Consider the following 14,891-nt stretch of genomic DNA (forward strand, 5'->3'; position numbering starts at 1 on the left):
TCTCATGATGCCTACCTATGAACTTGTATGAACACACCAATCACATCCATCCATATTTCAGCTATCTGTGCAGAAGTTTCAATTAAAACTGAGGGGAAAAATTGACCTTAATCCCCCTGTGATTTGTCGGCCATTTCGAGATAACCATCTTTCTTGCGCCAAACGCTAGGAATCAGCTGGTCATCTGAGAATATTCTGGATTCTCATGAAATCAGGCTTGCGACAAGCTCCCATTGGACCTTAAAGAACTTTTCTCTTCTTTTGATAGTCTTTTTTTCCTTTCTCTTTCCGAGGCCACTCATTAGTACTGGACAGGAGGGCCAAGTACTTGGTAGGTCCGAGTGCAATCTCCAAAATGCAATCGCCAATTCTGTAGCCCAATACACATAAGAGTTAACTCAGAGATACCGAGCCATTAAATGGCTCATAAAACTTTCATGATTCAACTGTGTAAAGATGAGACCGGTTTCAGCTGGGAATGTTACAGAGTACGTCTGATTCACTCGCCAGTCTCACGTGGCTCAGCTGGAATGCGAACCAGCGTTGATGGGAGATTACGCGGTTTCTCCACATTCTGATCTAGTTTAGGATCATAGAGTCCGCCTGCCTTGCCTACATAAAAATCAGTATAACAAATTGCATTAGAAATATTTGCACTTACTCGAGGCAAGAGTGATGGCCCTAATAACATTATCCCAGTTGGAAAGCACGCATGCAACAGCTGATACGGTTAGCGAGCCCGAATCAAGGGACAGATAGGCCAACCTTCGGTGCCATCTTTCAGTGTGGAGATCTTATTATCCAAAGCTTGCATCTGAATTGCCAAGGTTGCACTTAGATCGCGTAGTTGTCGCAAGTTCTCTAGCTCAGCCTTTTTGGCTGCAATGCGGGCCGACAGCGCCGAAGATTGTTGCGATTGCGAACTGGGGCGCATCGATGAGCCAGCGGGAAGCATGGAGGTTGGTCGGGAGGAGTATGCCATTATAGAAAAGTTGTAGAAGAAGTAGGTAAAGAATGAGATCTCTCCAACTCTCTGTGTACCTGGACATCCCCGGGACCATGGGCAAAGCTGACTCATCCAGGTTAAACCCAAAGTGGACAAACATCAACAAGGACTTGACATCGCTGTTTACCTTCTTTGTATCCTCTCAAGACCCAACACCCCCTCCCCCCCAACACACAGTCATTTCCTGGTGTGTGCTCTGTGGACTTGATATTAAATTCACGTTCATTCCAACCTACACACCAGGATTGTCTTTCAATCCATATTACGCAGTGGTCGCTGCCCCCACCTACACACCATGGCTCGGTTGAATGACTACCCGGCTCCTGCTGAGTCCATCGATGCCTGTAAGTGCGCATAACTGTATTACAATATTTGAGCTAGCAGTTGACATGCTTTGTTTCTATACAGTGAAACGAAGATTTGTGCGACAAAATCGTGAGATCGCGAGAGTGAATTCCTTGCAATCTCTTCGTATTCGGAGCCTAGAGTCGGAAGTCTCACATCTACTTTCGGAGAATGTGTCGCTCCGAAAACAGGTCATAAATCTCACCCAGGAAACCGAAAGATTGGAAGCAGGGAAACTGCTGCACAATGGGATTTACGACATCAAATCCAAGTTGGATGCGAAACTAGCCGAGTTGAGCAATTTGGCGGCAGATTTGGGCTCGTTACCCCGCAAGGTGGGCAAGCTTTGCGACCAAGAGTTTGATCGGCCAAAGCAAGCTGAGTCAAGACCGAGGACAGAAGACATGATGGGAGGCGAAGATGGAAGGCTTCCTGCCATTGTTGAAGACAAATATTACCCTCGGCGGACTCTGGAGTAAGGATCTTCGGGATCTTCGGGTCAATTCCAGCTGCTAACTCCTTCCCTAGGCCCCAAGAGCTCGACGGTCTGATTCACAGCGACCACAGCATTCTAGATTCTCCCCCACAGCTCAGCTTTATGCCGGAGGAAGGAGATGCATCCATCGAACATTCAAGTCCATCGCCACTAGAATCAACATTCAGGAGCCAAATTAACAATGATATACCCGAAGAACCCGAGCCATTACTTCCTCCAACTCTCGAAACACGCAAGAAGAAAAAGAAGTCGAGTTTAATTATTGCGCCTGAAATTAGCCCCGCGCCAACAGACCGGCAACCAAGTCCACCCATTGATACAACACGGCACGCAGCATCGGTTTCGACGAAGCGCAAATACATACCCGAAGACGATGACCGGTTCACGTCCAATCTTAATATCGACGATGATGAATTCCAATTCACCCGGCCCAGCCACAGCCCAAAAAAGCAAATGAACCCATTCGAAGATACACAGCAAGACCAATCACCCACCAAAAGCCATGTTGATTTGACAAGAGGATCAAAAACCCCTGTTCTATCTATGCGGAAGGTCCTCGAACCAAGTATGTTCTGCCATCTTTCAGTTCCGTCCCTACAATCAATGTAGCTAACAACCGGAACAGAGAGTGCAAATTCAAATCTAGGCTCCCCAAAAAAGGCCCGCATATCTTCATACCCGGACTCTAAGCTTCTACAAAGACCTACTAAGGGTGATGAGAATAAGAACTCGCCGCAGAAAGTCAAGGATATCGAGAAACTCGGTGGCAAGGCTGTCAATCAAAAGCCGCGTGTGGCCAGAATTGCGCCTTCAAACAAAGAGAAGCGTACCAGTCGCCCTGCCTCTCCCCAGCTGGAAGAGCCAGCCCCACGCCAGCCAGCACTGTCACCGCATCCGAATGCAATGAATACGGAAGAAGAGTCTGCAACTCGGCCTTCCCGACGTCGTGGTGCTGTGGTTAGCTATGCAGAGCCTAATCTACGAGACAAGATGCGCCGCCCTACCAAGGAAATGATTGATGCTGTTGCACTTGGATCGCGAAGGTCCTCCAGTTTCCAGGCAGGTCGGGAAAGTTTGGACGGAGAGGGCGGCCACACCCAACCTCATGGCAGTCTCCCTGCTGATTTCACTCTTGCCGCGAAGAGCTCCGATCCGTTCTCTGTGGATGAATCCTCAGAACAGTTGCTAGCAATGGTCTCCCGGAGAAAACGTAAGGTGTCATCGACCCCAAAGGACGACAGCGAAGCGGGGAACCCAAGCTCTGACCTCAAAAAAGATATTGAGGACAGCCTCGCAGATATCTCGGCCCAGGTATCTCAAGAATCATTGAATTCGAGGCGTCAGACTCGACGTCACTCGTCAAACCCCAGGAGTACAACCGCAAACATGGCACAATACGAGGTGGATCAGGCTGAACCACAATCCCCAATCGGTGATTCTCTAGAAGATGAAGACACATTTGGACCGGGTCCAAATGGTTCTACGATGGACACTAGTCACGTCAGACGTGGTCAACGTGTTGCCGCAAGGAGAAGAAGCATGATGGTGTGATATTCGCTTTAGCGCTTGCAGAAACAGGATTTCTCTATCCTTCGCCTATGTACAATCATTCTAGACCGGACCGGGCTGCAGTTATATTTCAGATACCCCCTCACTGCGATCCTGATCTTCTCAATGCAAATTTCATTACCTTGTCTACTCTACTCTACATGTTTCAAGTCGGCCAAGTAGCTCTTTCAAGGACCATTCAACCACCGCGTCGCATGCAGCGCACCGTAGATAGATTTGGCATGCCATTGTACGTTTTCTTGCACGCCGCCGGATGAGGTGTCTGGCTCAATGTCGTGCAGATGTCATACACACCGCGCATAGACTGAGGTCCGTCACAGCCAAGGGAAAGGTGGCCGAGATGATTTGTACGGCTGTGCATTCAGGCCCCAAAACCCAAGGCCTCGGACTTTGTGTGGTTCCACCTCATTGCCTTGTCTTGCATTGCCTCGTCACTCAGAACACTCCCCACCCCCCGCCCCTCCCCAACACCAGGTCAAGTGCCCCGCGCATGGTTTTGGTTTTGATTCTTTGACGGCTTAGGCATCTTCTCGTACGCATTCGGACTCGGCTTCCTGCGCTTGCTTTTCGGCTTAGATCTGTGATCCCTCGGGCGACACCCCTCATCATGGTGGGATGTGTGATCGCCGTGCGCTCCATTGTGTGAGTGTGTGCGGCGAGCCCGATTGACTCTGGCAGAGCGAGAATCGTCTTCGCTCTCGCTGTCACTCTCCGATGAGCTAGATGAGGACTCTTCTGAGCTACTTTCTCCTACTGGTCGGGCTTTGTGGTAGATGCAGCATACTGGTGGCGGTTAAATCATTGCTGATGTGGGGAATAATTGGGAAAAATTGGGAATAATTGGGATAGATAGAATGGGTAGATTAGATATATACCTTTTGAGCTCTTTCTGCCCATGCCCTCATTGTCTACAACATCTTCGCTCCATCTGATTCGCCGAGAAGACGATGTTTCTTCGCTGGTGTCAGTTGGTGTTTCCTCTGCTCGTAATCTGAGGGTAGCTGGGATGTGGGTTGTTAAGGAGTCTTGTGCGGTCTCTGTGGTGGTTTGGAATGGATTTGACGTCGGCTGGCGTGTTCGAGACATTGTGGTGGGGATAGAATGGAGGTCAAAGAAAAGAATCAAAAGATCCGAAGACTACTTTTTCTGATGATGCAATTGGTAAGGATTCACCGCCTTTGGTCTGATCTCCTCACTTCCAGCATATACGTACATACATGTATATATATACGAGGCCCTACAATAAATGAAGTTAGCCAGGCATTGGTTTATTTGTATAAGATTAATATGAAAATCAACCTGTCTAACTTTCATATATACAACCCCTCTAAACTTACGGATTGGCCACTTCACATTGAATTGGAGATATTTTTTTTTTAATCATTTGACGTTAAAAAGCTATCAAACAAGCTCGCGCCTTAGATAGGCCAAGTACACGTAGGATAAAATTGTAAAATCCTTTCCGTGAAGAGAGCTGTGATGCACCAACCTCGAAGAACCCGCTCAATCAGGGAATGGGTCTATCTCGCATGTCCGATAACCAATCAAGGAAGGGGGATAAAAAAGAAAAGATAAAAGGATAAATTCACACACATCTTTCCAGAGCAATCCTATGTTGCAATGACACATGGCTTCCCATGATCTAGAGCTCGTAGAAGGACCAGCCATCAAGGCCGTCATTCAGGGAGGTCAACCTTGATCCTGGCTCATGTCCAGGGGAACCAGTAGAGGCAGCAACAAACTCGGTGCGCAGTTCTTGGTCCAGTCATAGCTCATCCTCCTGATCCATCTCCGAGGGCTTCAACAGGCCTCCAACCTTCATAGCTCGGTCGCGTTCGGCAACCTGGGCATCACGTACCGCCTGTTCCCGTTCTTCCGCATACAGCTCCGCGTTATCATCGGAAAATTCCTTTAGAGAAATCAAGAAATCACGAAGATGAGTCTTGAATTTGTTCAGGTCATCAGTGTATGCAAACAGTCCGAGAACAAACTGCTTGATTTGTGCTCTGGTAGGAAAAGTCAGTATGGTCTTACATGGTTTCCAGCAGACGGGGAGGGAGCTTACTCTTGAAGATTACTGAATGCATTCTTGAGCAGATTTGCGATGTACTCCTGCAAGAAATCCTTGTTGGAAGTTCCAGCCGGGGCTTGGTCGGGGGAATAGATGGGCTCCTGGATCTTGCCGGATTCCACGAAGTAAAACATGCGCGACAAAAGCATAGCTTGGGATTTGAATCCTAAAAGATCACATTGTAAGCCTCTTGCTTCATGTCAAGGATATAAAGGACATTGCTCACCAGCCTTGTGGTCACTATCCGTAAGGACAAAGAAGACGTCCTGAAGAATTGCAATGTAGAATTCGCGGAAGAAAATGCTCGAGGTTTGCTGGTCAGTTTCCGCCATGTTGTTCATCAACTCCAGGCACATTGTAAGACCAGTGTTCTCGACCTCGCGGTTGTCATGCTTCGATGCCCACATGCATGAATCGATAACGAACTTGAACTGCGCAGCATCGAGCTTTAGAAGTGCTTGGAAGCAGTACAGATTCACAGCTTGAAGCAATTTGAAGAACTCGACCCGGTGCTCAGGGTATTCGTGGAAGTCCTTATTGATCATCTCAAGAGTGCAGTTGAAAACACTGTCCATGATAGCTGGAATCTTATCCTCCATCAGATTCTAATGAACTCGTTAGTAGGGTTGAAGTACGCGGATGTGCCAGGCCATAAGATAGAGGGGGAATCCCAGCCATCAGGCCAAACAAAGCAGGGAGAAGGAACTTACGTGAAGCTTGTGGATTATCGTAGTCATGGCATTCAAGACCTCAGCCTCGCGTGCATCGGGGACGTTCCGGGCATAATCAATCAGTACCGCCTCCATGAGCGGCGGTACCATGCTGGCGTTGACCATCTCAAGGTCGTCTGATTTGTCCACATAGGTGTCGATGAGCTTCAAGATTTCTTTCTTGATGGTCCGAAGTCCTCGGACCTTGGGGGTTTTCGGTGCAATAGCTCCTGTTTGTGTCAGTCAACAAAAATTCGGGTTTAATGGTGAATTAAGTTAATTACCATCACTTGCAACAGCATCATTAATCAGCTGACTGGCAGCACGGTACATATTCAACATGTCGTGATAGATCCGGCCAATCTGGGAATAAAAGTAGGTGCCAATCGAGGAGCAAGCCGCGACATTAGTCTTCATGATGTTTCCGACGATCTTGATGGTGTTGGCATCTTGGAGAATCGCCGGGTTTTGGTTTGCCTCGGCGATAATCTGATCCCAGGCGGTGTTAGGGAGAGCCATCAAGTTCTCGGTCAAGCGGTCCTGGAGACCCTTTTGGCCTTGCGCTGAGATCATATAGCCACAGGCTTCGTAGAAAGTATGAATCTGTTGCGGGGAAAGGTCCATGGTGATCTTCCTCATATTTCGAACAATTTCTTCGATAAAAGGTTCACTTTCACCAGGTTGGAGTGCCACGAAATGCCGTCTGCACTTGTTGGCGATCTTGATGAACGTATCGCAAGCCATGTCTTGGACGCCTTCGTGTGTCTCGTGCATAAACTCGAAAAGCTTGTTGACGACCGTCTTCAGGAACTTCCAGTGAGCCTTCAAGAATCGGGGATATTGTCCCACGATGTACATGATGTTACTCGCCACCACGGCTTTGTTGTCCTTTCCGCGCTTCTGCTCCGTGAGGCCAAGGAGATCCTTGATCACTGTTACCAGGAAACGTTTCTCGGTTTCCTCGTTCATGGCCCCAGAGATAGAACCGATAGCCCAGCACAGGGTGTTGCAATTCACCCACGACCATTCACTTCCATCAACTTGCTTGGCCAGTTTATCAATCATGATGGTCTCCGTATCGACCACATCAAGATGGGTCAGGTAGACCAAGCACTCGCGTATCGTCTTGTAAAGCTGGATGGTATCGCTTTCCTTGACGAACTCGCGCACAATTTCGCCCTCGTCGTTTTCAACAACCAAAACCTCTTCTGGGCGGACCATCTTCTCGATCATCACGGTGCGAAGATTTGTTAACACGGTCTCGTATTTATGCTTGCGCAAGGGGTAGTTCGCTAGGGTAGTAGGATTGGGGGCGCCACCATTCGCCAGCCCACTGACGCTCATTGATACCAGCGGGTTGATGTCTGTAATCGGGAGCTGCTGCATCTCTTCGTAAAGTTCTTGCACCAGCCTGGTCCAATAGTCCAAGCAAATCTTGAACACCTCCCGATCATCGATCTGGCTGATCCGAATCAGATAGAAATGTGCGTGGGTGAGGTAATCTTGGTTAGGCAACTTTTCGATAAGCTAGAAAAAAAAGCAGAAAGTCAGCAACAGCCAAAAACTAGAAACGCGGTGTTAGAGAAAAGGAGGAGCATACATCCAGGTGAGCACTGAAAAAGCTGGAGAGGAACAAAGCCAAGTTTGATACAAATTCTTGGTCTCTTCCATTGCTCATAGCATATGTCTGCTTCAAGTCCAAGGAGAGAGGAATGACGTTAGAAACGGTGGTGAGGGTCTCGGTGAACATGTGCACCAATCGTTCGTCATAGTTGTAAGGGGTGCCGATTTGCAAGCCACCAATCTCAGTCAGACACTTCAAAGTCACATTTCGGAACTCGGGCTCTCCGAGGAACCGGGTGAGGAGAGTGTTGATGATAGGGGTTTCGAAAATGTAGCCTAACGGGATCCAGTTCAAAAATCGGAGGAGAGTTTCGAGGGTCGCTTTTACCAAACTGGGCTGGTTCGCAGTGTTGAGAACCTCGGAGCAAAGTTGGAAGATAGAGGCAAATTCCGATGTCATGGAGGTCTTCAAGTTCCGTGCTTTGGCAGAGGTCATTTGATCTTGCGAAAAATCGAAAACTTCCTCCGACAACAGACGGAGAATTGTCATGTTGTTTTCACAGATCGAAAGGCTAGCATGACAAGAGGAAATGATCTCGTTGATGAAGGTGGGCCAGTTGTGCGGCCATTCTTGCTTCAGAATGGAGACGAGGACGAGATTGAGCTTGTTCAACAGAGGGCGCTCCGATTGGATCTTCTCTTCGGATTCGGAGTTCTCGAGAATGAATCTCACAATGAAATTGCGGATACCTAAGTCCAATTTTAGTATGGGAGACGGAACCAGGTCATTGTAGTTCTTACCCTGGCATTGGTCTCTTGGTAGGACCTTCCACCTGGTCATAATCACATTGTCCAAGACTTGGAGAGCAATGTCTATTAATGTCAGCAAGTCTTTTCCGGGCATTCGAAGGCATTCGAAGGCGTAGGGGGGAAATTGTTAGATGCTCAAAACACACATTTAGTTTGAAGGTATGAAGCCTCTTGGAGGATGTTGCCCACGGTGACCCAGGCATCGGGATTTTGCTTAAACTAAAGAGAACACGGAATGATTAGCTTTCAATTCATACCGTTCTGGAGGAGCTGCGCGCGCTTACTTCTGTCAAAGTCTGCTGTGCTTGGTTTTGCTAGATGTTATGTCAGTGTTGTCCCCCGAGCTTCACTGAGGGATATGGAGAATGATGAAATTCTGAAATCCAAGCAGTATAGAGCAGACTATTTCACTTACCACGGCACCTTTGCCTTCAAACAAAGCTCGGACCGTGTTGTCCAGCTCTTGTACCGAAATCGACATCCCGGCGAAGGCTGGCGATGTCGCCTCTGATGACGGAATAGGGTTCGAGACACGAGAGACACGAGAGTCAAGAGTGGATATTGATGGGGAGCCGCCTGGATAGGATATGGGGTGCCAGGGCGGCTGCAGGGCAGTATCGAATAATGGAGGGGATATGAGAAGCAAGTTGTGACCGGTGGGGTAGAGATCCTTTGGAGGGGTTGGGGGTCAGCACTATGTCACGAGAGATGATTGGACCGGGGGATTAAAGAGGAGGTGGGAGTATGAGTCTAGGTCAAGACTTACCAGACTCTGAAGACAAAAAAAAAGGAACGAAATTGGGGGTCAAAAAAAGGAAGCTATCGCAGACTCTGGCGGTGAGAGCGCGTTGGATGTTTGAACCTGATCTCTCTCCTCTCGAGGTCTTAGTCAGCACAAGCTCTCTCCACCATCTATTTACCTCTGGGATACGGACACAACTGCATTTATATGTCATTGGATATTATTATTATTATTATTTTACTTTTCAATATTCATGACAGGTATTCTGAGAAAAGTGATAGTGATAGAATTGTGAAAGTGGGGCTAAAACAGGTGATAATAGTTATATGTAATATCTAACTCAGAATCGATAGAATATACTGTCGAATATAAGATATGTACACCGTCTAGAGTTGAGTCGATTAAAAGAAAAGTCGTCTAAACTCACTGAAAGCGCCTTGAGGTATCCGTGCCCAGCCGACTCCTCTAGTGATTTTAGTTCCTTGGTCCTAGCGCCGCGGCACGCTGCAGTCATCAAATAACTCCCGAGATGGGCGCCAGATCCATGAAAACTCAGGTTTTGGAGTGGGAATTAAAAAAAGAAAATTATATAAAGAATCAAATAGAAATCGAACTAATATATATTCTCCCCAAAAAAATTTAAGAATCAAAGGTTGAAACCTCTTTAAGCGCATAACCGCCATTATGCGCGGAACACCGCGTACACGGGCGCCAAGGGTGAAAAAAGGGAAAGAAAAAAACTGGGAACGCGCGCAGAAAAGAGTAAGCGGATGGGCAATGTCTCAGACCCGCGCCTCACTAGGACACGGCTGATCGCTTCTCCGATTGGTGCTGCGTGTGACGCCGTCATTGCCGATCGCGCGCCAACTTCCCCTTTCCCTCTTTTTTTCTCTAGTTTTTTGGAGATTACTCTTTTATTTTATTTTATTTTGTACTTTTCTTATTAGAGAGAGAGAGAGAGAGACAGAAAAGGGTCCTAGCTCGGTGTTTTCCCCTTCTCTTTTATTCTCTTTCCCCCCCCCTCCTCTTCTCCCTCATTTTTTGTCTCCTCCGGCTCTCTCTCTCTCTCTCTCCCCTCTCTCTTTTCTTATATTTGAGCATTGGACTACTTCTATTTCCCCCCGTTCTGTTTTCTTTTCTCTATTAAAAAGAAACTTGTGATTCCTTCGAAGGTTGACTCTTTTTCAACATCTTGTATACTATCTTTGATAATCTCCCGGTCTTTCTCGCCCCACCCAACATTAACTTGTTCCAAGCCAACAAAGAGCTTTGGGAGACTGGAAAGTAATTCAACTTCGAAGGCCTTCTCTTCTCTTTAAGACTATCCAGAGTTGGGGTTTCTTGGCAATTGAGTTGCAACTTGCCTATATTGGCCATATACTTGAATAGTCTCGTCTCTTACACTCGGTGTAACCTCAGCCCTATTCTTCGTATTTGGTTTCTCCCTTGCTTTGCTGGCCTCTATGATGACAGCCCTTGCTGCTGCACCCGTGAATGGTCACGACTCTGGGGCCGAAACGGGGACGGAACACAGCCCATCCCGATTTACCGCAGTCAATGGCAGAGACCCCGTGATCACTGGGAATGGGAACGGGAATGGGAATGGGAATGTACATGGGCCAACGACCAGTTCCATCCCCAATGGAGAACGTGCACCCACCCAAGAAAAGAACTTGGATCCCAGTCAACGAGATGGCCGGGATGATCCTGCTAATGATCAAGAGAAATGGTCACAAAGATCCTCACCCAGCTCTTCCAACAAGAATAAGAGAAAGAGATCAGAGTCCCGAGAACGAGATTCTCCAAACCCCGAAGTCGCGAATGCCCCCAGGAGCCCGGTGAACCGTCCTGAGAGCAACCAACCTAATCCGAATGGTAGCATGCAAGGATCGGTATCGGAGATGGAGCGTGGCAATCATTCTGCAACACCATCCCACCGGTCTGAGGGCAATGATGCCGGCCAGACCTCCGCCAATAGTCCTTGGTCGGAATATGATTCTCAGCTCATCACTCAGGCACAACGGGCCCAGCAAATGGATGCGTCGGATGCCCATCTAGCAGACGCTCTTCAACGTGAAGCAGGCCAAGAAAGGTCCATGGCAAATCGCTCGACCCCCGGCACACAGCAACCATCCTCGCCTAGTTATGCGCCAGAACGACATGGGACAATGCAGGTAGCTCCAAAACGGAAGCGGGTATTTAGTAATCGAACGAAGACAGGCTGTATGACCTGTCGCCGCAGAAAAAAGAAATGCGATGAGCAACATCCGGCATGTAAGTCCACTCCTGACAGCTCTAGTTTGCCCTTTTTGTTTTCCATCTTTTTTGTTTCTTTTCTTCTAAATTATTCCCTATCCAAACACAATCGAAAGAGCGACATTAATGATGTATTATAGGCAACAACTGTCTTCGTGGAGGCTTCCTGTGTGAAGGATATTCATCCCGAAGCACTTGGCAAAAGCCATCTAGTACAAAAACCCCGATCCCTTTGCAATCCAAAGAAGGCTATTCAGACATTAATGGCTCGTATCTGCAAGAAGCACCTCGACACCAAGAACGACAACCTAACCCAGTGGAACATGTTGACGCGACAAAAATCAGGCCCCTGGTGGAGGAGACTGACCGCCCTGTTCAACAATATAACGCTAGCCCAACACATACACCATCCAACCATACATGGTCAAAACAAACTTGGCCAAGTGCCGCCCCGGGGCCTGGGCCTAATACCGGTCATCCTTCTTATCCATCCGAACCCATCGCGAAAGTCGTTGATTATCGGGAAGTCCCACCCATCCATGAGCTATCACGGGAAGGACGCTCCAAACCTGACTATCCGGTCATCTCTTCACTTCGGGACCTCAGTCATCCATCTCATCCCAAATCCAATATGCCCTTATTCCAAAATGGGCCTGAGCAACGAACATTACCCGCGACAACTGTGGACACCCATAGTCCCCAGGCGCAGGCCCGGATGGCACTTACCATCGAGCATCAACTGTCTGGCCGGACTGTGTCGAGTGACGAGACCGAGAAGGAAAAGATGATCAGAGGCAAACTTTACCGACCATTTGACGTCCACCTCGTGGAGGAAAGAGATCGTTGCCGTGGCGCACTGTGGAAATTTAATAACGCCTGCAACCCCCTCACAGGCATTAGTTCGAAAGAGCAAAACCGCCTCCTGAAGGAGGTCATCGTACCCCCGGCAGGTTCCATTATCAACTCACCGGGAACTGGCGTGCCTCGCTCCGCCGGATCCATCGGCCAAGGAGCGGTCGTCGAGGCTCCTTTTAGTTGCCATTATGGTTATAATATCCACATCGGGGAAGATGTCATGATCTCGGAGAATTGCCTGTTTGTGGATGACTGTGTTATCCGCATCGGTGCTCACACGTGGATTGGCCCCAACGTCAAAATAATTAGTTCAACTGCTCATCCCAACATGCAAGAGCGCAAAGGTTCACAAAGTCGGTATCAAGGTCGTCAGGTCATCATCGAAGAAGATTGTTATGTGGGCGCAGGGTGCATCATCTACCCAGGGGTTCGTCTTGCTAGAGGGGTTTATGTGGCTCCAGGAGAGATTGTCAACGCGAACATTGCCGGCTACATGTTTCAAGGCTCCAAACCAAGCTTTGCTATGTGAACGATGTGACGTTTATTGATTTTGTATGTGGAAATGTCGAATGACCTTCCGCTACGGTGCTGGTCTACCAACGCCTATATGTGGGAGTAGCAAAATTATGACTCCTCGTGGCTTTCTTTCTCTATTTGATTTGATTTGATGTTTTCTCTTTTCTTTTCTTTTCTTTTCTTTGATATCCACTGTCGCTGACGAATGTTGTTTTTTTTTTTCAAATTTTTATGTTATTAGCGTTCCCTCTCGGCGAACTGGGTGTCGTCTTACAGTCTATGTATGCATTATGCTTCTGCATTATTTACCTCAATTCAATCTCGATTCTGCTACCAAGTTTTATATGTCAATTACTAGAAATCAAGTGCCTACCATAACATCGGCTGACCCAAAAAGGAAAAAGAAGAAATTAATAATAATGTGCTAAGGGGTAATCGTTAACAATCAAGAAAATGGTAACATCATATCACGTGAGGGGGATATATCCAGGTTCATGTGGCATTTCATGTTCAATACATCAGACCCATCATAGATAAGGAGTAAGATGTAGAAATGCAGTCATGGTAATCCGACGGAAAATGGGAGGCCCGAAAATCGCACTTTTGGAGTGGAGAAAGTGTAGTAAAGGAGAAAATGGCGAGTTGAATATACTAGAGCCAGTCGAGGAATTCCGGGACGAAATAACTGACCACAATCCCAGCACCAGCTCTCAGTATGCCTTCGGTGCTTTCGAAGGCCATATCCTTAAGATTGAAGACACCAGCTTTGGCAGCGGCGTGGATCATTGCAAATTCACCACTGACCTGGTAGGCAGCCACTGGGAGATCTGGTGCCAAATCCTTGGCATCCCGGATAATATCAAGGTAGCTGCTGGCTGGCTTCACCATGATAATATCTGCACCTTCGGCCATGTCTCTCTGTATGGCACGTCGGGCAAGACCACGGCCGCCAGGGGGAAGCTGGTAGCACCGACGATCCCCGAATGAGGGACAGGAACCAGCCGCATCACGGAACGGTCCATACAAACAGCCGCTGAATTTAGCACTGTAAGACATCAAAAGTACGCGATGTGCCACACCAGCTTCAATCAACTTGAGCTTAATAGCTCGGATTCTTCCGTCGTTCATGTCTGATGGTGCCACACAGTGAGCTCCAGCCGCCGCGTAGGCAATAGCTACATCGGCGATGCGGTCAACGGATTGCGCATTGTCGAGGGTTCCATCTTCTCTTAGGATACCACAGTGACCGTGCGACGTATACTCGCAAAGGCATACATCGGTCGTGATATAAAGTTGAGGGAAACGGGAGCGGAGGAGGCGAATAGCTTGAATCACAGGACCATCGGGGTCATCCGCGGCGGTTCCAAGTGCATCTTTGGCGGACGATTGAAGCGGAACACCAAACAGCATTACCGAGCGCAGCCCCTTCCGAACAAGGGGGGCAAGAAAAGGAACCAAGCGATTGATTCCACGACGGTATTGATTGGGCAACGAAGGAATTAAAGTCTCCTCATCAGGGTTGTCTGTGACGAACAACGGATAGATGAGCATATCCTATAGAGATAAGGTATTAGCGATGAATATTGTCTCATAACACCTTTGAAGGCGGACCTTTGTCAATTGCCTATCGGCTTGCCATGCTCTGGTCAGAGGGTGGCTGTATCCAGAATGTAGCTGGCTGGAAACTTCGCCAGAAATGCTGACGCTTGTGGCTGTGGTGCTGGCATACGACCGAGCGGTCGCATGAGACCGGTGAGACCGGGCGTGAGAGATTTGCGAGCTGCCATCATCCACACGAGCATCACGGAAGGCAATATCGGAGACCAAATTTGAGAAAGACATGTTTGAAAAAGACAGAGTAGTAGAAAGAGGATCCAAAGGAATTTAAGGGAATTAGGAGACCGAGGGTAAGGTGAATATCAGCCCATCTAATTGGTTGACTAAGCCTTTCA

At 48.1% G+C, this 14,891-nt stretch overlaps 6 protein-coding genes across 6 annotated transcripts; 2 read left to right on the top strand and 4 right to left on the bottom strand.

The window, feature by feature from the left end:
* Nucleotides 1–499: 499 nt before the first annotated feature.
* N7447_004526 (DASH complex subunit DAD2) lies at nucleotides 500–955 on the bottom strand (the record flags this gene model as incomplete). Its single annotated transcript, XM_057228801.1, has 3 exons — nucleotides 500–612; nucleotides 662–721; nucleotides 766–955. 3 exons carry the CDS (start codon nucleotides 953–955, stop codon nucleotides 500–502), a joined length of 363 nt encoding a protein of 120 aa, XP_057088142.1.
* Nucleotides 956–1,301: 346 nt separating this feature from the next.
* Nucleotides 1,302–3,398, top strand: N7447_004527 (shugoshin family protein; the record flags this gene model as incomplete). Its single annotated transcript, XM_057228802.1, has 4 exons — nucleotides 1,302–1,350; nucleotides 1,415–1,826; nucleotides 1,880–2,412; nucleotides 2,473–3,398. The coding sequence occupies 4 exons, from the start codon at nucleotides 1,302–1,304 to the stop codon at nucleotides 3,396–3,398; spliced, it is 1,920 nt and encodes a 639-aa protein (XP_057088143.1).
* Nucleotides 3,399–3,891: 493 nt separating this feature from the next.
* Nucleotides 3,892–4,502, bottom strand: N7447_004528 (PPP1R11/YPI1 family protein; the record flags this gene model as incomplete). Its single annotated transcript, XM_057228803.1, has 2 exons — nucleotides 3,892–4,199; nucleotides 4,292–4,502. The coding sequence occupies 2 exons, from the start codon at nucleotides 4,500–4,502 to the stop codon at nucleotides 3,892–3,894; spliced, it is 519 nt and encodes a 172-aa protein (XP_057088144.1).
* A 679-nt stretch (nucleotides 4,503–5,181) lies between these two features.
* N7447_004529 (exportin CRM1) lies at nucleotides 5,182–9,051 on the bottom strand (the record flags this gene model as incomplete). Its single annotated transcript, XM_057228804.1, has 10 exons — nucleotides 5,182–5,422; nucleotides 5,482–5,653; nucleotides 5,714–6,092; nucleotides 6,198–6,427; nucleotides 6,482–7,724; nucleotides 7,798–8,510; nucleotides 8,562–8,633; nucleotides 8,717–8,789; nucleotides 8,855–8,884; nucleotides 8,986–9,051. 10 exons carry the CDS (start codon nucleotides 9,049–9,051, stop codon nucleotides 5,182–5,184), a joined length of 3,219 nt encoding a protein of 1,072 aa, XP_057088145.1.
* Nucleotides 9,052–10,775: 1,724 nt separating this feature from the next.
* N7447_004530 (uncharacterized protein) lies at nucleotides 10,776–12,952 on the top strand (the record flags this gene model as incomplete). The annotated part of the gene is made up of 2 exons (XM_057228805.1): nucleotides 10,776–11,586; nucleotides 11,709–12,952. The coding sequence occupies 2 exons, from the start codon at nucleotides 10,776–10,778 to the stop codon at nucleotides 12,950–12,952; spliced, it is 2,055 nt and encodes a 684-aa protein (XP_057088146.1).
* A 638-nt stretch (nucleotides 12,953–13,590) lies between these two features.
* Nucleotides 13,591–14,781, bottom strand: N7447_004531 (porphobilinogen synthase HEM2; the record flags this gene model as incomplete). The annotated part of the gene is made up of 2 exons (XM_057228806.1): nucleotides 13,591–14,493; nucleotides 14,551–14,781. 2 exons carry the CDS (start codon nucleotides 14,779–14,781, stop codon nucleotides 13,591–13,593), a joined length of 1,134 nt encoding a protein of 377 aa, XP_057088147.1.
* Nucleotides 14,782–14,891: the final 110 nt, after the last annotated feature.

This window comes from Penicillium robsamsonii, assembly GCF_028829455.1.
Source record: "Penicillium robsamsonii strain IBT 29466 chromosome Unknown utg000002l_segment0_segment0, whole genome shotgun sequence".
NCBI classification, from domain to species: Eukaryota; Fungi; Ascomycota; class Eurotiomycetes; order Eurotiales; family Aspergillaceae; genus Penicillium; species Penicillium robsamsonii.